Source organism: Canis lupus, chromosome X, assembly GCF_011100685.1.
Source record: "Canis lupus familiaris isolate Mischka breed German Shepherd chromosome X, alternate assembly UU_Cfam_GSD_1.0, whole genome shotgun sequence".
NCBI lineage: Eukaryota > Metazoa > Chordata > Mammalia > Carnivora > Canidae > Canis > Canis lupus.
In genome coordinates, this window is record NC_049260.1 from 44,372,350 (window position 1) to 44,394,357 (window position 22,008).

The 22,008-nt window shown below is 42.2% G+C and overlaps 1 protein-coding gene, 1 long non-coding RNA gene and 1 pseudogene across 2 annotated transcripts in view; all 3 read left to right on the forward strand.

The window, feature by feature from the left end:
• Window positions 1-2,326: 2,326 nt before the first annotated feature.
• LOC100687495 lies at window positions 2,327-3,074 on the forward strand (annotated as a pseudogene).
• A 5,709-nt stretch (window positions 3,075-8,783) lies between these two features.
• Window positions 8,784-22,008, forward strand: part of LOC119868437 — a 40,080-nt gene continuing 26,855 nt past the window's right edge. The window contains exon 1 of the long non-coding RNA XR_005386274.1: window positions 8,784-8,873. This is a non-coding gene — a long non-coding RNA (uncharacterized LOC119868437). The remainder of the gene's footprint in view (window positions 8,874-22,008) is intronic.
• Window positions 15,343-18,294, forward strand: LOC119868435 (EZH inhibitory protein). The gene is made up of 2 exons (XM_038587467.1): window positions 15,343-15,441; window positions 15,642-18,294. The coding sequence occupies exon 2, from the start codon at window positions 15,905-15,907 to the stop codon at window positions 17,975-17,977; it is 2,073 nt and encodes a 690-aa protein (XP_038443395.1). The 5' UTR covers window positions 15,343-15,441; window positions 15,642-15,904; the 3' UTR covers window positions 17,978-18,294.

Below are 22,008 nucleotides of genomic sequence, written 5' to 3' on the forward strand. Positions count from 1 at the left end.
GGGCACCCAAGAAAGTAGTTATTAGGACTCCCCACATATGAGAGCCAGTCCTCTTTGGATATTTCTCCTTTGAACCCTGCCTCTTGTTGGGGCAGGATTTGTAAGAATCTGGATGAATAACCCACCACTCTCAAATACAACCTAGATTCCAGCTTATTTATCACACTGGGATAAAACTCCCCTTTTCCCCATAGGACACATCTATCCCAATGGGTCAGGTTCTGGCTATGGGAAGGCTTGGCAGGGGGAAGTCTGATCTCAGTCTGGCTAAGACAATAGAAGTACCTTTGGCAAGTCTGAGAGTGAAAATGCCCAGGGTTTGCTAGCCTCTGGGACAAGAAATTATGGTAAAATGTAAAAACACTTCCATATCCTAATCCTTCCATTAGTTTATATGGGAAAGGGGACTTTGCAAATGTGAATAAGTTAATGATATTGACATGAGGAGGTTATCTTGGGCGGTCCAGATGGTTATAATGTAATCAGAAGGGTCCTTATAAAAGGTAGGCAGAAGGTCCAGTAAAGAGGAGACATGCCAAGGCACCATGGGATGAGACAGAGGGAGGAAAAGGGAGGGAGGGGGGCAAGGGAGAGAGAGGAGGAAGAGGAAGAGAGAAGAGGAGGAGGAGAGAAAGAAGAGGGGGGATGGGGTTAGAGAAGAGAGGAAAGGGGGAGAGAGGGAGGAGGGGGGGAAAGGGGAATGGAAGAGAGGGAGGAGAGGAGGGAGGAAGGGGAGGAAGGGAAAGAGGGAGAGGGGAGAAGAGGAGAGAGGAAGGAGGGCAAGGAAGGAGAGGGAGGGGGAAGAGAGGGGCAGGCTAGAGAGGGAGGAGGGGAAAAGGGAAGAGGAGGGAGGGGGGGTTCGCTTTTGTTGTCGTTTTTCTTCTCTCTCCTTTTCCTTGTCCCTCTTTCTTTTTCGGTCGTTGTTCCCTTTTGTCCTTTCTTTTTGTTTTTGGGGGAGAGATGGGGGAGTGGGTCAGATTATCTAGATCATATCAGCTTTATTACTAACTTCCAGTGGGACCATGGAAAATTCTGACCATCTTGTGTCTCAGTTCCCTCATTTGAAAAATAAACTTAGTAATACTTCCAAATGGTCCTCATTTGTGTTCCTAGAGCCCCCTGCTCTTTTTATTTATTTTTTTGGGTGAAAGGCACAGATATTTTTCAGGATTACACTGATAGAATCAAGAACATGAACTCAAAGATAAGTGGAATTGTCACTTCACACATATAAGGATATGGCTTTCTCTGGTATCCTGTTTCTTCTTTGGCCACTCATCTCCAGTCCATCCCAGTATGTAGCTTCTTCCTTTGTGTCTCTACTTTACATTCTCATAATACCCCTAAAAGACTGATAATTCTTCATGGTAAACCCTTTCATGTAATTTATCTGTTTGCTATACACTAAAAATTGAGATGCTTTAGGAGAAGGATCAGATTATGCGGGCTTTTTCCCATCCAGCATCCAGAATACTTCCCAAATCTTAGCATAGAAGAAAACTAAAAATAAATCTAATAAAAAAATTTAAAACTAAGGAAAATATTGGGAAACGAATTTAGAAATAACATAGATATAATAAATCTAATTCTTTTCTGCTGTATTAAATACTTAAAATATGTTCTTGAATTTACTGCCCCCTACACTCGAAATATAGTGTATTAATTACCTTTTTCTCATAGAAGATTACTGGGATTCAGAAAACTGCAGGGTCATGTCAATGGTTCCAAGGCAGGTATGTGTAACAAACTGAGCAAGGATATAGGCAATCTCCAGTGTCTACAGACCATGTTAAAAAAAATCTCTTAGGAGAAGGGGCTATGAATACAGCTTACCAACATGTTATCCCAATAAAGTTATTTTAGGGTCAGGGGAAGGGTCTTTTGGCCTCATTTTTAACAAGTGGGCAACCGTGGTAATGCAGACAAAAGGGTAGCCCCAAAAGTTCTTAGAACCCAAGCACTCCCCTGGACTTCCACCCCCCATCCCCCCACCCTCTGTCCTCCAGCCAGCACTGCAGGGTGACAGCTTAGCCAGATTTACATTTATGGCTGAGGATGCCACACTCAGGATAAGGAATAGGACTGCCCCCCAACCGCACAACAGAGTGACCCAGGGATCCCTGCTCCCGGTTCTCCCCGCTGCCCACCTCCACCCTCACCCTCACTACAGCTCACCAGCTCAGCCACGGGTCCTGGCGCCTGGCGCGCACGGCTGCCTGTTAGTCCAAGCCAGGGTCAGCAGCTTGGCTGTGGCAAAGAACACGGCTGGAAGAAAGCCAGCAGGCCAGTGAAGAGGGCTACAAAGAACACTGCCATATACTCCGCCCTAGCGCCCTCCCAGTCCCTCAGTGAGCTGGACCTGGGCGCGCAGCGGTAGCGCCGGGAGACGTTCAGGAAGCGGCGGGGCCTCATCGGCGAGGGCGCCGCCAAGTTCCTGCTGGACACCTTCGAGTACCCCGGCCTGGTGTATCGCACCGGCGGCTGCCACTGCGGCGCGGTCCGCTTCGCGGTCTGGGCGCCCGCAGACCTGCGCATGGTGGATTGCAGCTGCAGGCTGTGCAGGAAGAAGCAGCATCGACACTTCCTCGTCCCGGCCTCGCGCTTCACTCTGCTGCTGGGCGCCTAGAGCATCCTCACGTATCGGTCCCACACGCACCCGGCGCTGCACAGCTTCTGCAGCAGGTGCGGCGTGCAGAGTTTCCACGCATCTGTCTCTGACCCCGGCATTTACGGCGTCGCCCCGCACTGCCTGGACAAGGAAACATTTTTACTGGAGGTAAAGCCTACAAACACGTGGAGGCTCCCTTACTATCCTAGCAGTACAGGCTCAGCTTTAAACAATTAATCAAATTTATCATTTAAGTGTTCTATGTTTATGGCTCTAGACGCATGTGCTCCAAGTAAGCAAATCGTGGTTGTTAAATCTGTTTTTAAGGATTGCCCTGCAACCTCAGTTTTCCAATGGGTTAAAAAAAAAAGTTGATTCAGTTTGTACAAAGTCTTCTTGTTATAGGAAAGGGGGTGATGATTTCCAGCCTCTTCACACAAGTGCGCTGAAACCAAAAGTCCTCATTTGTGGCCATTTTTTTTTTTTTTTGCAGTATGCTAAAATCAATATAAGGCTATGATTTAAAAAAAAGGCTATGATTTAGAAATAATATGGTAAATTTCGGAGAGACAGAAAAGATGAAAGTCTCAGCTAGAGCAGAAGTGAGGTGTGTAGGGCTGGGGGTGATTTCATGAAAGGCTAGAGTCACTATTTAACTTTAAAAATCTTGTATGGGGGCGCCTGGGTGGCTGAGTTGGTTAAGCATTTGTCTTCAGCTCTGGTCATGATCTCCGAAGGCTCCTAGGATGGACTCCCCTGTTTGGCTTCCTGCTCAGCGGGGAGTCGTCTTCTCCCTTTCCCTCTCTTTTTGCCCCTCCCCCGCTGCTCTAATGGCCTCTCTCTCTCACTCTGTCTTAAATAAATAAATAAAATCTTAAAAAAATAAAGATCTTGTGTGTATGTTATTTTGAGAAAATTAGTCTAGGTAATGCATTTTATATAAAAATAGTATATAGAAATTCTATGTAGAAAAATACATTATAATCAGCTTAATTTCAGGAAAATTAAATAACTGCTTAAACGTGCATACAATTCCTAAAAGTTATTGCCTCCCTTTTTTTTTAGTTTTTGTTTTAATTCCAGTTAGTTAACGTACAGTTTAATATTAATATTAGTTTCAAGTGTAGAATTTAGTGATTTAACACTTCCATACATCATCCAGTGCTCATCACAAGTGCACTCGTAATCCTTATCGATTTAACCCATCCCCCACCATCCTCCTTTCTGGTAACCATCAGTTCCGTATAATTAAGAGTCTGTTGCTTGATTTGTTTCTCTTATTTTAACCTTTATTTGTTTTATTTCTTAAATTCCACATATGATATTGAAATCATATGGTATTTGTCCTTTTCTGACTTATTTCGCTAAGTATTATACTCTTTACCTCCATTCATGGCATTGCAAATGGCAAGATTTCATTCTTTTTACGGCTGAATAATATTCCATTGTAAAAGTATACCACATCTTCTTTATCTATTCATCAATAAATGGACACGTGGGCTGCTTCCATACCTTAGCTATGGTAAAGTAATGTTTCTATAAACATAGGGGTGCATATATCCCTTTGAATTAGTGTTTTTGCTTTCTTTGGGTAAATGCCAGTAGTGCAATTGCTGAATCATAAAGTAGTTCTATTTTTAAATTTCTGAGGAACCTCCCTACTCTTTTCCACAGTGGCTGCACCACATTGCATTCCCACCAGAATGCACAAACATTCCTTTTTCTCCACATCCTTGCCAACACCTGTTGTTGTTGTTTTTTTCTGTTGTTGATTTTAGCCCTTCTGACAGATGTAAGGTTGTCTCTCCCTTGTTGATGTTAATTGTGAATATTTGTAAATTAACACGTTTTACTCTTTTTTAAAAAATATTTTATTTATTTATTTATTTATTTGAGAGAATGAGTATGAGCAGGGGGAGAAGCAGACTCACCACTGAGCAGGGAGCCTGATGTGGGACTGGATCCCAGAACCCCAGAATCATGACCTGAGCCAAAGACAGATGCTTAACTGACTGAGCCACTCAGGTACCCCACACATTTTACTCTTGATTCCATCAGGTTTGCGTATTCATTAACTTCAGTAATAATGAGAAAATTACACTTGGCTAAATTTGGGATAAGCAATGCAAGAGGAAATTCCTATTTCCCAAATGAAGAAAATCAGGCTTAGAGGATTAACTTGTTGAAAGTCATACACAAGGATGCCTGGGTGGCTCAGCAGTTGAGCGTCTGCTTTCAGCTCAGGATGTGACCCTGGGGTCTGGGATCAAGCACCACATCCTACTCCCTGCAAGGAGCCTACTTCATCCTCTGCCTATGTATGCCTCTCTCTGTCTCTCATGAATAAATAAATAAAATCTAAAAAAAAAAAAAGAAAAAATCTAAAAAAAAAAGAAAGTCATACACTAAGTAAGTGGTGGAATGGGGACAGTCACCCAAATCTATCTGAGGTCAGCATCCATGTTATTTATAGTAGTAACTCTCTCTCTGTTTCCTGGAATACACATCTTCTGATACCTACCCCTTTGTCAGAAAATGGTGTGATTCTTTCACTGGGCTTGGGAACCAAAATTTCTGTTGAATACACAAGGAAAGTTGAATAATGTCATCCCATTCTTTTAATGGATCACAAATCCCTAAAACAATAAAAATGTTGTTTAGAAGCTAGAAGAAAAGATAGAAATCTTCCAAATTTATTTAATGGAGTCCAACCCCTGATTCCAAAACCTGGAAGTCATAATATTCTATACACATAGAGAAATATGGATCTATTTTGCTTATTAACATAGATTAAATTTTTATCAATAAAGTTTGAATAAAATTCAACAATATGTAAAAATCTACCATACCCTGGTATTTTCCTGGTCATGAGAGCATGGTGTAATATTAGGAATATTTTAACCTTTTAACAATCCATTATACCAATAAGACAAGAAAAATCATATAATCATCTTAAGTGCTGAACAAAGAATTCGATAAATTCAAACTGCAGTTTTTCTTAGTTCTTGTTCAGTTCTTGATCTGTCATCAGCTGACAGAATAATGTAAAAATTCTGTACTACTATATATGTATACTTATCTAAAAGTCTTGGGACTAAATATTTCAGAATTCATACACCATACATTCTATAAGATCCAGAGCAGGATCTGGAATAATACTACTACATCTAATACAACAATATTTCTGCAGTGAAACATATAAATAATCACTAAGGTATATAAAGATTGCAAATAGCTTCATGCCAGTTCAGGTCAAATTTTATGGGCAAATGAGTCCAGGAAATTAGTTATCAAAACATTTTCAATTTTAAAATTGCCTATAAGGGATTGTGAGTCTGAAGTATATGTCCATTCTTCTTGCCTTTTATAAGGTTTTTCCTTTTACATTAGCTTTTATTTGTCAATGAAGTAGAACATATAAAAAGAAGAGTACATAAATTATAATAGGCAACAACTTGATGATATTTTACAAAGTGAAAACAAGCAAGCACCCTATGCACCCTAATATTTATAGCAGCATTATCAACAATAGCCAAATTATGGAAAGAGCTCAAATGTCCATCAATAGACGAATGGATAAAGAAGAGGAGGTATATATGTATATACAATTGAATATTACTCAGCCATCAAAAAGAATGAAATCTTGCCATTTGCAAGGACATGGATGGAGCTAGAATGCATTATTTTAGGTGAAATTAGAGAAAGACAAATACCATATGATCTCGCTAATATGTGTAATTTAGGAAAGAATATAGTTGAACATATGGGAAGAGGGAAAAGAGAAAAAAGGAGAGAGGGAAACAAACCATAAGAGACTTTTAATGATGGAGAACAAACTGAAGGTTGATGGAAGGAGGAGGGCAGGGGAGGAACTAGATGGGTGATGGGTTTTAAGGAGGGCACTTGTTCGGATGAGTGTTGTACATAAGTGATAAATCACTAAATTCTACTCCAGAAACCAATATTGCACCATATGTTAACTACCTAAAATTTAAATTAAAAATAGTATAAAATACTATTATTAAAAAAATCAAAGTGAGAACATGAATCACCAAGATTAAGATATAGAACATTACTGGAACCCCCAGAAACCTATATTATGCCCTCATCTAGTCATTACACCTGACTTAACCACTATTCTGACCTATGACACTATATATTCATTTTGCCTGTTTTAAAACTTTATACAAACAGAATTACAATTGGTTCCCTTCACCCACTATTATGATTTGGTAATCTGTTTATATTTAATGTATATAGGGATATTTGCTTGTTTCGTGTCTGTATGTCTACCATGAGTAGAGAACACTGTATTCATTCAGCTGTTGATAGATGTTCAGATTGTTTCCAGTTCATGACTATTATCAATAATGATGCTGTGAACATTTTTATTCAGGTGTTTTGGAGAACATGTTTGCAATGCTGTTTGATACGTACATGGATTGGGTGGTAGCCAGAATTCTATGATGATGACCAGTGACCCTTGTCTTTGCACAATCTCCTCCCATTGGGTGCGGATGATGAGCTAGCACTCCCATGATTATGTGAAATTATATAGTAAAAAGGATTTTTCAGGTGTAATTAAAGCCACAGATCAGTTAACCTTAAGATAGGGAGATAGTACCTGGTGGACCAGACCTAATCAGGGGAACACTTACAAGGGCAGAGGCCCCACCTGAAAGAGAGATTGGAGCCATTCGCAGGTATTCACAGGGAGCCACATGGTGAGGAACTGAAAGCAGCTTCTGGGAGAGGAGTACTGTCCCCGACTAACAGCCAGCGAAAGAAAGGGGCTCAGTCCTCTAGCAGCCAGGAACCGAATTTAGCTGACAACATGGATGTGTTTGGAAGGGACTCTTCCCTTTAAAAACTTCCAGAAAAGAGCACAGCAAGTCCACTGCCATCTCACTCTGGCACAGACTTCTGACCTGCACAACTGTGAGCTAGTAAATGGGTGTGATCATCTATTCCACAACAACAGGATACTAATACAGATGTTGGTACCTGAATGTGGGGTGCCACCATTGCAAACAGCTAAAGATGTAGGCGTGGCTTTGGAACTGGATGGTGGGCGAGGGCTGGAGGAATTTTGAGGTGCATGCTAGAGAAAGCCTAAGTGGCCTTAGAGAAAGCCCTGATTGCCTTGGACAGACTATTAGTAGAAATCAGCTGAATTTCCAAACTGCTTTGGACTCTTAACTCCTCTCTGCCTTTCATTCCCATCCTCCTGCCCCATATTAAATCATAATGTTATAGGCCTGTCCCAGCACTGTGTGTCAGAGTAAAATTGTTTGTCACTTTAGTGTCACTAGGGCCAGTTGGAAAGGGATTGTGCCATGGGAGTTGTACTGCATGGATTTTACCCAGAAAACTCATCTATGCCTGATTTAAATGACTGAGATGAGATTCTAGACTTTGAGCTGATGAGATTTCAGTGAGCATTTGGAATTGAGCTGATGCCATACTACTATGAGAAATTTGGAAATTGTGGAATGGGATGAATGAATTTTGTATGTGGGACAGACTGGATCCCTGGGGGCCAGAGGGCCCACTGTCCTAGGCAGAATTCTAAGATGATTCCTTTTTTTTTTTTAATCTAAGATGATTCCTAATGACCTTTGACCTTGTATAATATGTAGTGTTCACTTCCAGAGAGATTAATCTGTGTCGGGGTGTTTGGAGGGATGAATGTGGCAAGGAACTATGAGAAATCTCTAGGGGATAAAAATGGAACTAAATGCTGTCAATACCCTAAATGAGCTAGGAAATGTGTTCTTCAAAAGAGCCCCCAAAAAGAAACACAGCCTGGTTGTCTTAAATCAGCTTGGGTTGCTATAACAAAATACCATACACTGGGTGACTTAAACAAAAAGCATTTCATTCTCACAGTTCTAGAAGCTGGCAAGTCCAAAATCAGGTGCCAGCAGTTCGATGTCTGATGAAAGCCCACTTCCTGGTTTGCAGATGGCCACTCTCTTGCTGTAACCTCACAGGCTCTGTTCTTTTTCATCTCCTTATAAGGGCACCAGTCCCATCATGGGGCCACACCTTCAGGATCTCATCCAAACCCATTTACCTTCCAGAGGCTTCATCCCCAAATACCATCACAATGGGGATTAGGGTTTGAACTTGCAGACTGTAGAGGACACAAACATTCAGTCTGTAGTAGCACTGGCCAACTGATTTCTCAGGCTGATTTCACCTTGTAAAACCCTGACCAGAGAACCCAGCCATGCCACTCATGAACTTCTGAAACTACAGAACTGTGAGCTAAAAACAGACACTGTTTTAAGCCACCACGTTTGTGGTAATATAGTATGCAGAAATAGAAAACTAATACAGATGGAGTTGCTGGGTTACAGAAAATGTATAAACTCAGCTTTGATACTGCCAAACAGTTTTCCCCCACAGAAGTACTGACACTCCCACCAGCAGTTAATAGTTCCAGTTTCTATTTTCTCCAACTTTCAATATTGGTAGTGATTTGGGGTATCCTGGGAGATGTTTATAGATATTTCATTATTTCAATTTGCATATCCTTGATGACTGAGTTTGGGCAATTTTTATTGGATGTCCCATTTTGTGAAGTACCTGTTAACATTGTGCCAATGTTTAATTGCATCTACTTTTTTTCTTCTTCACTTATTTTCTTCTGTATGTAAGATATTTGTTGGATGTATGTAGGAAGACTATATGTGAGTGTATGAGTGTGTGTGTATAGTCTTCTGGAACTAGTTTTTGTGTATAAGTTGGCCAAATTAAATTTTTTCCATATGGATGGATAGCCAATTAGTCCAGCTCCACTTACTTTAATGACTATCCACTGCATTAGTACATTTGTTGTAAATCAGGTGACCATATATATGTGACCATATATGTGTCTGTGGGCTCTTTGTTCCATCAGTCTATTTGTCTATTCGTGTACACGAATCACATTATCTTAATTATTTTGCCTTTATAATGGGCCATGTAATCTGGCTGTGAAAGTCCATTAGATTTCTTCTTGATGGCTTTGGCTATTCTTAAATCACTGATATCCAAAAATATTTTGGAATCAGTTTACCAGTTTTCATTTACAGAATACCAGCTGGAATTTCAACTGGGATTATATTGACGCCTTAGAACATTTTGATAAGAAATCTCTTTAATTTTAATAATATTGTCTTCTAATCCATAAGCATGATATATCTCTGATTCACCTAGGTCTTCTCTAATTTCTCTCAGAAGTGTTTTTTTTTTAAAGATTTTATTTATTTATTCATAGACACAGAGAAAGAGGCAGAGACACAGGCAGAGGGAGAGGGAGATGCAGGCTCCACGCAGGGAGCCCGATGTGGGACATGATCCTGGGTCTCCAGGATCACACCCCAGGCTGCAGGCGGCGCCAAACCGCTGCGCCACCGGGGCTGCCCTCTCTCAGAAGTGTTATGCAGATTTCTGGGCAGCAATCTTGTGATTCTTTTTTCTTTCTTAAGATGTTTTTGTTTTGAGAGAGACAGCAGAGTGATAGAGCATGTGCACACACAAGCAGGGGGGAGGGGCAGTAGGAGAGGGAGAAGCAGGCTCCCCACTTATCAGGGAGCCCAACTGTGATTCCTTTTTTTTAAAAAAACATTTTATTTATTTATTCATGATACACACACACACACACACACACACACACACACACACGAGGGGGAGACACAGGCAGAGGGAGAAGCAGGCTCCATGCAGGGAGCCTGACGTGGGACTCAATTCTGGGTCTCCAGGATCAGGCCCTGGGCTGAAGGCGGCGCTAAACCGCTGAGCCACCCTAGCTGCCCATGAGCCACCCGGGCTGCCCCTGTGATTATTTTATTAGATTTGTCCCTAGTGATGTTTTCTGATTCTATAATAAAAGGCATAACATTTTTTCTTCATAATTTTTATGCTAATATTTAGAAAAACTACTCAATGTTGTAATATTAACCTTATATCCAGCAATTGTACAAATTCACTTATGAATTCCAACATGATATATAATTTTTAAGTAATTTTATGTAAGCAATTTATATCTTATTTTATTTTTTATTTTTTTATTTTTTTGGTAAGAGCGGAGAAACCTTTCTCTAAAGACCCCAAGGCATTTTACATTTATACCTTATAAACTACAACTGGGAAACATCCATTTGCAAAACAGTCACTGGAGTGGTAGTGAGATTACCATGACCTGGTTAGTCAAACATATTGCCCTTTATATATTAGAAATGTTACATTATGATTATGATGCCCACAACTTTTTAAAGCAAAATATATAAATATTTAGAAATTAATGCTTTTAGTAGAGTGTTGAGAATCAGGTCATAGAGGAGATGGATTGTTATTTGTAGAATATTCCTCCATGTAAAGGAATTGAAATTAAATCTTTTTTTTAATATTTTATTTTTTTAATTTTTATTTATTTATGATAGTCACACAGAGAGAGAGAGGCAGAGACACAGGCAGAGGGAGAAGCAGGCTCCATGCACCGGGAGCCCGACGTGGGATTCGATCCCGGGTCTCCAGGATCATGCCCTGGGCCAAAGGCAGGCGCCAAACCGCTGCACCACCCAGGGATCCCGAGGAATTGAAATTAAAATTAAGTTATATAAGTTCTTTTTTAAAGATTTTTAATTTATTTATTCATGAGAGAGAGAGAGAGAGAGAGGCAGAGACACAGGCAGAGGGAGAAGCAGGCTCCATGCAGGGAGCCCGATGTGGGACTCAATCCTGGGTCTCCAGGATCATGCCCTGGGCGGAAGGCAGGCACTAAACCGCTGAGCCACCAGGGCTGCCCAAGTTATATAAGTTCTTAAGCAATGACTAAAATATTTCATGTGAAAACATCTGTAGCTTGATTTTTTTAATGAATTAATTTCAAAAAGCATCTTTTTGCTGTTTAAAAAGCATAAGATCATCATAGAAAATACACATATCAAATTTTTAATAATAGTTATCAATCACTAGAAAGATTGTGATTTAAATTTTGTCTTGAACTTTTCTGAATTATCTAAATGCACTACAGCAGAGTTTGTCAAACTGGACAGCTTTGGCATTTTGCATCAGATAACTGCACGTTGTTAGAGACTCTCCTATGCATTGAATTAACTGAGAGTATCCCTTTCTTCTGCATACTAGATGCCACTAGTACCTTTCCCTCTCTCCAGACATTTTCAAAATTCCCCCCAAGGGGCAAAATGCCTCTGGTTGAGAAAAACTGCACTATAGTGAATGAAATTCTAATATATGTAGAGAGCTTGGTAGATAAAAAATACAGAGATGTAAATATAGATCAGTAGATATACACCATGTACTTTTTGTATACCAAAGATATTTTCCCATGGTATTAAATTTTTTTTCAAAAACATCCTATAAAAGCTGTATGTTTGGGGCAGCCCGGGTGGCTCAGTGGTTTAGCGCCGCCTTCAGCCCAGGGCGTGATCCTGGGGACCTGGGATCGAGTCCCACGTCGGGCTCCCTGCATGGAGCCTGCTTCTCCCTCTGCCTGTGTCTCTGCCTCTCATGAATAAATAAATAAAATCTTAAAAAAAAGCTGTATGTTTATTCAATGGACACCCAATATCCTATTGCAAAGTGAGATTGTTTCAGATTATTTTAAATAAATAACACTATAAGAATCACCTCTGAGCATATAACATTGTAAGTCTATGAATATTTTATTTTTAAAAAATATTTCTTTGAGGAGATCCCTGGGTGATTCAGTGGTTAAGCGCCTGCCATTGACCCAGGACGTGATCAGGCTCCCTGCATGGAGCCTGCTTCTCCCTCTGCCTGTGTCTCTGCCTCTCTTTCTCTGTGTGTGTCTCTCATGAATAAATAAATAAAATATTTTAAAAAAAAGATTTATTTGAAGGAGAAAAACAGAAATAGCAAGAGAACACAGGGAGAAAAGGGAGAGGTAGGCTCCCCACTGAGCAGGGAGCCTGATGCAGGGCTCAATCCCAGGACCCTGGGATCAAGACCTGAGCCGAAGGCATACACTTAACTGACACAGCCACCCAGGTGCCCCTAAGTTATTTCTTTAGAATTAATCCCCAGAAGAGAAATTGTAACATTAAATGGACATGTTTAAGACTTTTAATTCTTTTTTTAAGGTTTTTTGTTTGTTGTTTGTTTGTTTATTTATTTATTTATTTAGAGAGAGAGAGCAACTGTGTGTGCAGAGGAGAGGGAGAGAATCTCAAGCAAACTCTGTGCCGAGTGTGGAGCCCAATGTGGGGCTAGACCCCATGACCCTGAGATCACAAACCGAGTTGAAATTAAGAGTCAGCTTAAAACACAAACATTAAAATTGTTTTAAAAGTTCAAACAAACAAAAAGAAATAAAAGTTCAAACAGCTGTACTTTTTAAAGAAATATGCTCATTGAAAATATTTGGAAGATAAGGTTGAGAGAATAAAACTCACCCTTCCAGATATTTTTTCTATGAGCACATACATACACATACACTATCTCTAAACAAGAGCACAGAGAAAGAAGGATAAGGCCCTGAAGACACACCAACGGAGCTAAAGAAGAGAATTTAGGGACTTCCTTAACATAAAGTTTGAGATCTTTAGAGAAGAACAAATCAATAAACAGAATGTCTATTATATGACTCCTTTATATATATTTTTCTATGTATACATTATTTTTCATGTAAAGGATATATATAAAAGGATATATGTATGTGTGTGTGTGTGTGTGTGTGTGTGTATATATATATATATATATATATATATATGATATATAAAGAAAACAAGGATAGATGAGAGTATTTTAATTATTACTAAGTTAGGATCATGACTAAGGCCCCTGAGATCCCAGAAAAGAGTAAAGAAAAGATCTCAGAGAGTAAATTGAAATGACTCCCAAGAGGAAACTGGACTTATGAAACCAGTGAAAGGTGACCTATAGAATTAAGAGAATGGCTATAAGGTGAGGTTGGTTCATAACCCTAAATGACTGGGACAAGTACAGAGGGTATAGTGGCCAATATGGTCAGAACAGGATCACCAATCTCCACTGTGTCCATAATCTGCAAGCCTTCCCTTTTCAGGAAGTGGGACCACTGTCTGCCCAGATACTGTGGCCAAAATCTAGGAGTCATCACAGATTGCTGTCCTTCCCTCATGATCTCACAGATATTTAAGTTTTCCCAGCTGAGGTCTCAGATAATGACATCATAGAGCAGAAACAAGCCATTCCTGCTCTACCCTTTCTGAATTCTAGCTTTATTTAATCCATGAATATAATTAAATGTATGTTGCTCCACAATACTATAGAATGGTAGATGACCAGAACACATTCATTTATTCTTCATTTTAAGTCCATCCTTACTTCATCATTATTTTCCACATTGTTTTTATTCAAGTTCCATTCTATCCTTCATAATCTTGTATTCCATATTCCATTCCATCTTTTTATGGTATTTCAAAATCTATAGTATTTCATAGTCCATTTATTTTAGGCCATTGCTTATTTTATTCCATTTTATAGTCTTTCCTATTTCAATTTCCTTCTATTTACTTATTTCACATGATACTCCATTCCTTTTTCTTTTTTTTTCATTCCTTTTTCATATAACATTATATTTTTCTGTTATTCCATATGCTATTATATATTTATTTCTATTGGGCATTCCATTCCATTTTGCCATTATATTTCATTCCATTTCAATCCCATTCAATTTCCCATTTCACCTCCACTGCAGTCTCCACTTCATCCCATTCTGCATTCCTTTTCAAATCTTTTCCATTCTATATTATTTAACATTCCAAATACCATTCCATTTTTGAGTTGTGTTTCAGTCCAGTTACTCATCCGTCCCACTTTGTATCCATTCTACTCTGCGAAAATTGCTATAACAGCAAGTTTCAGGAGAACCAGTTACCAATATTTTTTATCAAAGAATCACAGGTGTGTATGGCCTGTATCAAGAATTTTCTTTTTTTTTCTTTTTATTTTTTTTTTAGAATTTTCTAGGAATTTATTCACAGTGAGGTCATATTTGAGGATATGGGTAATTTTTAGCAAAAAGGATATGTCTCACACTAATGTGTTTATAGAGTAAAAAGTTGGGAGACGTGTTGATCATTACAGCAGTATTTGAAAATGTAAGCTTCCTCCATAAAAGGAATATTTTGTAGTTAACTGGCTTTGTGGAAACCTATTTGTTATGGGAAGTGTCTTGTCTAGACCCAAAAACAGGTTACAAAATAGTACGTATAAATAATTCCATTTTATGAAACAATAACTACTAATTATTTTTAAATGGCCACTCTACCAAAAATAATTAAAACATTACCAATATTTACCCATGGATATGTGGGAATTTAGGTTCTAGTTATCCTAGTTTAGGTTCACTTTGCTTTTCTGTTTTGGTTTCTGAGTACACAGTAATAATTTTTGTAATAGTGACTAAAAATTAGTGTCTAAATATTAAACTCTAAGTCTGTGCATCACAGCATAATAGAGAACTGTAGCCAAGAATGGAGACTGGCTCATATAAATTAATATACATGCATCAGTGGATTACTATACAGCCCATACAAATGATGATGTATATTTAAGGACCATGTTATCTTTAATTCGGGCAACTCCAGCTCAAGCCTCAGGAGATAAGGCAGGGGGAAACATGTTACTTCAAATTCCCCCTCTGGTACATGGCAGCAGTGCTGAACATCCCAAGGCATGACAGAGTGAGCCCCATCCATTTCTTGATTTCAGGCGGCTTTTAAGACTCCAGCCGGGAGGCGTTCTGGGACTGTCGATTCTGGAGTCACACATGGGCCCAGTGTCTTGACTGGATTCCAGGAGGGACACTCAGCACAGAGGTATCTCCTGTTGGCCAGTGTGGTGTTTCTTTCAAGCCACTGCTTCAAAGTTTAAGCACCAGAGTGATGCTGACAAGCTGAACTGATTTGGGGTGACTCAAATTGTTTATACAGACAGCATCGCCGCCCCCACCCCTTCCCTCGACACACACACACACACACACACACACACTCTCTCTCTCTCTCTCTCTCTCTCATAGGGGTCAAGGTATGGATGGGGAATTCACATCGTGGAGCCTGCAGTAGCGACCCCCCACAATAGTGGAGCACTATTGTGGTTTGGCGCGCGGGAGCTAGGTTGGCTCGCCCCCTTTAAGACAACAGTCATGTGACAACCAGCCGGCCAATCAAAAGCAAAAATCCGACCAGGGCACGCCCATCCTCCTCACTGCTTCAGCCAGAACTCTACCTAGGCAGCCATCTGCAGCCACGCTTTCGAGTCTCTGAGCGAGAATCTAGCATTATGGCCACCCCATTGTCCAAGGAGAAGGCGCAGAAGCAACAGCTGGGTGAGGTGCCCCCAGGGCCAAAGAATGAGGTCGCCCTTGCTCCTGGCGATGCCTGCGGGGTCAGCAACCCCGATCCCGGTGCTTCGGTCCCCTCGGTCTCGAGCGACCTGTCTCCATCAGGTGGTGGCGCCCTGCACAGCGGCACAGCAGGTTCCTCCGCCTCCGCCCTGGCTGCCGTGGGTGCTATTTCGATCACTGGCGAGGGCCCATGGCTGCCCTTTATGGGCTGTGTGCCAGAGAGGGAGCGAGCTAACCTCCAGGGTGGCCACAGTCCCCGCGCCGAGCTGAAATGTGTGGTGCCTGAGGCAGGCCAAGGTCTCCAGACCTCACACGCGGGCAGCGTGGCCACCATGGTGCAAGCTATGAGGGGTGTGGGCCCCGCCAGCGGGCCTCCGACCCAGGCCATTAGCCCAGGGAAGGGCCATGGGAGGGAGCTGACCAGCCACGAGGAGACTGCTCAAGCTCAGAAGCCTCCGCGGCGGCGCTGTCTGTTTCCTGGGCCTCAGTGCCCCGTGCCTGTGCCACCATCTTCTCCGACGTCTCAGCCCCACGGCCGCCGCCGTTCTCGGGCTTCTCTGTGCGGTCTCGCATCCCAGCCAGGCCCTGCCCTCCAAAGTCAGGCCAGACCAGGCCCAGCTCTCCGCAGTCAAGCAGCCAGGCCAGGCCCTGCAGTCAATAGTCGTGGCACCCCGCCAGGCCCCGCCTTCCATGGCCATGCTTCCGGGTTGGGCCCTGCTCTTCGCAACCGTACATCTGCACCAGGCCCTGCTCATCGTCGCCGTAGTGCATCCGCACCAGGCCCCGCTCTTCACTCCCGTGCATCTGCGCCAGGCCCTGCTCTCCAGCATCGCCATGTGCCTGGGTCGGGCTCAGCTCTCCGCAGCCACCGCCATGCTTCTTCTACGGGCCCAGCTCTCCGCAGCCACCGCCATGCTTCTTCTACGGGCCCAGCTCTCCGCAGCCACCGCCATGCTTCTTCTACCGGCCCAGCTCTCCGCAGCCGCCTCCATGCTTCTTTGCCGGGCCCAGCTCTCCACAGCCGCCGCCATGCCTCTTCACCGGGCCCAGCTCTCCGCAGCCACCGCCGTACTTCTTCGCCAGGCCCAGCTCTCCGCAACCGCCGCAGCCACACATCCGTGTCGGGCCCTGCTCTCCGCCGCCGTACTTCCGCGCCGGGCCCAGCTCCCCAAGGTCGTGCTTCCGAGTCAGGTCCTGCTCTCCGCCACCGCCGTGCTTCCGCGTCGGGCCCTGCTCTCCACCGCCGTGCAGCCGCGCAGGGTCCAGCTTACCGCCGCGGTGCAGCCACTCCAGGCTCTGCTCTCAGCCGCCCTGCTTCCAGTAGCCGTGCATCTGGGCCAGGCCCTGCCGTCAATAATCACGCCAGCCCACCAGGCCCTGCTCTCCGCAGCCGTGCATCCGGGTCCGGCCCTGCCCTCCGAAGCCGAGCCAACCAGATAGGCCTTGCTCTCCGCAACAGCTTCCCGACTCCAGGCTTTGTCCTGCGGAGCCGCACCATCCTGAGGTCATCCCCTAGAAGCCACGCCTCTCTACCTGTGTCTGCTGGCCTGAGTCCTCCTTCTTCCTCTGGGTTAGCCTTACGAAGGCTAGTCTGCCAGAGTAGGTCAAGCTCTCCTAATCCTGAGGCTCCAAGCCTTGCTGCCCAACCTCATTGGCATGCAGTCCGTATGCGTGCCTCCTCTCCGTCACCTCCTGGTAGGCTCTTTCCTTTCTTTGAGCAGTGTGGTGGGAGTTCCTCCTCTGCCTCCGGGTCTCCTGGCCAGAGCCCCTCCTCTTCCTCCTCCTTTTCTTCCTCTTCCTCTTCTTCCTCCGCCTCTTCCTCCACTAATTTTTCTGGCCAGAGCCCCTCTTCCCCTACGTTTTGTGGCTTGGGCTCCATTTCTACTCCTAGTCCTGCAAGCCTGAGGCGTGCCTTGCTGCCAGAGCTTGATGCCCTGAGCCCTCTTTCTGCGGAAGAGCAGGCTGAAACAGGGAGCATGCCTTCCTCCCCTACACGTCCAGTGGTGTGACAGCCGCAATAGGAATTAGCATGCACCCACTAACCTGAAAGGGGTGCCTGTTCTGCAGTTACCTGTGAGGTTTACAAGTGTTCTAGCTATTAACCAACATAATTTTGATGCTATTGTTTGGAGACGCAGTTTTAAAGCCTTTCCTTCCCATAATGGCACTGCCTAGCACTTACTTGCTATTGACCCTTGATTCCAGGCCCACATTTTCCTCAAAGAGGCCTGCTTTTGCCCCTGAGTTGAGATTTCCCTTTTCCATGTTACCTTTAGATAATGAAATTTTTGAATGAATAAAATAAAAATGTTGACTTCATTTTTAAGATGTAGTGTTTTTTTTTATGTCCAAAAACCTGGATCCTACATCTGATTTAGAGGATTAAAAAAAGTTGTTAGCATGCTAGCTGAATTCTTTGGAAGGGAGAGGGAATAAAATATTCTAGCAATCATTTATTTCTACTATCTAAGTGCATTTTGTCCAGGAAATTCCCATTTATGTGATATATACCCTCTTACCATAGGTGATTTGCAAACTTAGACAAGAAAAGGGAGCAAAATTCAGCCCAAGGAGGGGTGATGGAGATATCCAGGGTCAGGAAAGAGAACATGATTGTGTGTGTGTGTTGGGGAAATACTCCCCAGATGGAAGTAGGGAGTGCCGGAAAGAAGTCTCAGAAAGGAGGAGAACAGCAAGAGTTAAGAGTACCAAGAGGAAAGGTTTCAGTTTCTAGAGGAAAAAAATTGTATACTGGGAAGGGAACTCCTGAGGTCTGTGTGAGGGAAAGCAAGGTCTGGGAGGGTGATTCAAGGTTAATAATCGAATGAAATAAGATTTTTAGTGAAAAATGTGTTAATGAATAATCTCATTAAAAAATAATTGTGACTGAATTTGTGAGCAGGTATGTAAGGGTGTGTGTGTGTGTGTGTGTGTGTCTGTGTATGTGTGTATAGATCTATTTGGCAAGAACTGGATGGACATGCACCATCATTTTGTGAATAGGATATATACAGTTTTTGGAATAATTAACGACATGGTCTTTTATGTACTACATTTTACACCTTGATAATATTGCTAGTTCTGTAATGAAATTCAGCTGTTTTTTAAGAAGTTGTGGAAACACAGTGGGGGACTACAGGAAAGGAATGGAATGAAAAAATAAACCAAACCAGTAAAAGGAACTCCCTCTCCTTACTTTGCCAGATTTCTCTTCTCTTTGCTTTTCTAGTATAAGGCCAAATCTGGCATAGACTTGGCCAAGAAGGGCCCTCTTTCTGGGGCCCCACATATTAGAGGTTTCTGCCTCTAATATGTGGCCATCTTCTCTAATAACAGACCATCTTCATGCTGTATTCGGACTACAAAGCTAGGAATCCACAGAGACAATGGTATGCCCACCAGGTCCCAACACCCTGCAATTTTTGTGGAAAATATTTTAGGTTCCCTTATTCCCCAAGGCTGCTTCCAGATTCTGTAAGGCCCTATTCTCCTAGGGAAGGGAGGTCTAGGCCTGTGGAATATATACTCTTAGGCCTGAAATGTTGCCAGGAGGCAACTGTAAAAGCAAAGGATATGCAAAATTTGATGTAGACAGGTGTTCTCAGGGTTGGGTGGAAGACACCTCTTGTCATAAGACATAGCTGGCAATGGGAAGAGATGGAGGTCATGGGCCTTAATTTGTACTTTAGCCACTGCAGATGTTAGTGACTGGCCTGTATATATAATTAGCTCTGTAGACTAGCCCCAGAGAATTAGAGACCCCCCATAGATACATATCTAGGAAGCCATACCTTGTCCCTGGAGGTGGCTCTGACCACACAGCATCCCCTATTTATCTCAGATATTGAGGGAATCATTAGTTCAGGTACTAGGTCTGGTTCCTTCCTATAGTGAGCTGGCATTCAGTGGGCTAAATAAGAGATGCCACTACCATACTGCATGCTAGTGTTTTAGGAGATATCTGGGCAGTTGGTGTGCTTGGGAGTGGACCTTAATCCAATGTCCTTAACCCAAGCTCACCATACCAAAATCCATATACCCCTATTGACTACAGGCTCTTCTTTTGACCTTTGGTCCTTCTAATGCTCCCTCTTTATGGAAGTACCAAATGCCATCACAGAGTAGACCTCTGTACTACAAAATGTAAAGGGTAATTTTTAAAAATGTTTATTATGGGATCCCAGCAGTTTAGCGCCTGCCTTCGGCCTAGGGAGTGATCCTGGAGTCCTGGGATCGAGTCCCGCACCAGGCTCCCTGCATGGAGCCTGCTTCTCCCTCTGCCTGTGTCTCTGCCTCTCTCTCTCTCTCTCTCTCTCTGTGTGTGTGTGTTTCTGATGAATAAATAAAATCTTTAAAAGATTAAAAAATACATTACAGTGTATGTGTACACATGAGAGGGGAGTGTGGGAGGGTGGGTAGGGCAAAGGGAGAGGAAAGCAGGCTCCCAGCAAGCAGGGAGCCCAACCGGCAAATGGATCCCAGGACCCAGAGATCATCATCTGAGCCAAAGGCAGACACTTATTACTTTTTTGGCAACATATGACACCATTGATCATTCTCTTTTCTTTAATGCATGTTCTTCCTTAGTCTTTAAAGTCTCTTTGTGTTCACCCCACTTTCTCCTAGACTTTTCTCATTTTCCACACCTCTTAAGTATTAGAATATCCAAGGCCTCAGTTTTTTGCCTATAAATATATATATATTTACTTCCTAGGAGATCCCATCTAGTTTCATGTCTCTAAATATTGTTTTAAGCTGGTGAATCAAAATATTGTATATCTATTCCTACCCATCCACTTGTACTCCAGTTATGGATAGCCAGCTACGTAATTGACTTTTCCATTTGAGATGTCTAAAAGGCATAACAAACATTGGTAATAGGGATTTCTGTCCAGTAGAAAGAACATTAGCCACACATGTAATTTATCATTTTCTACTAGCTAAATTAAAAAAATGTATAAAGGAACACATGGAATTAATAGTTTCCTTAATTCCATCTATCCAAAATATTATTTCAATATAAATTTAATCAATATAAAAATTGAGATATTTTATTTTCTTACTAAATCTTCAGAAGCTGGTATGTAATTTACACATACAGTATATCTCAATTCTGACTAGGACATTTCAAGTGCTCAAAATAGCCACAAATGTGGACATCTCTGTACAGCAGTTTTAAACCTTCTTACTTCCTTAGTCTCTCTTGTTCATTTCCTATTGAATTGTGATTCTGCCTCCAGTAGTTTCTCCTAATTGTGGGCTCCTGTCAAGAGAAGCCTGAGGTGCCAGTTTTAAGAGTTCACAAAGGCTCTGATGCTTCTAGCACCTCTAGTGCCTCTTGAGCTGGGCCCCCTGTACTCACCTGATATAAAAAACTCTGAGAATTTCTGCTGATCTTTCTGGTGAGTTGTTTTGTGGTTCTATTTGCAAGTTAGGCAGATGCTATTCCAGCACTTCTTTTTTCCTTCTGCACAGACACTGGAACCATGTAGGTAACATGACTGTTGGTGACTTGTCCTCATATACTTGAATTTGGGCGTTTTAAGGGATGTCTTATAACCTAGATTTGCTGAAAATATTATCTATGGATTCTGGTTTTGCTCTTGAGTTGTTCTGTTTTTATGTGTTTGGAAAGATTGAAAAATTATATAGCCACTGCCACCACCATCTTCTGAGAACCTTTTTCACCAAGTGTCCTTCCTCCTTGAAAAACATGCCACCTCCTCTTTAGGTGTTGTCCCAATATCTATTAATAACAGTGTGTACAGTCAACCCTTTCATGGCTCTCAAAGGAACACAACAGGAACCATCATCTGTACTAAACTGGAATAAAAGGATAAAAGAACTACATTTAGGAATCAGAACAAAAAGGATTGGGAATTCCACTAAATATATTTATAACTAAAGGAAATATTTTGGGTAACACATTTCTAAGGCTTTTATTTTCTCACATTACTTTGTTGATTCACAAAACTGGACCCTGTACACAGAAGGCCAGCAGACGGCAGAAAGGGGAAGACCACTCCATATTGGTAGGTGG

What these genes read in the sequence shown, in the direction of transcription:
- LOC119868435 (XM_038587467.1), top strand. Translation starts at nt 15,905, where the DNA reads ATGGCCACCCCATTGTCCAAGGAGAAGGCGCAGAAGCAACAGCTGGGT.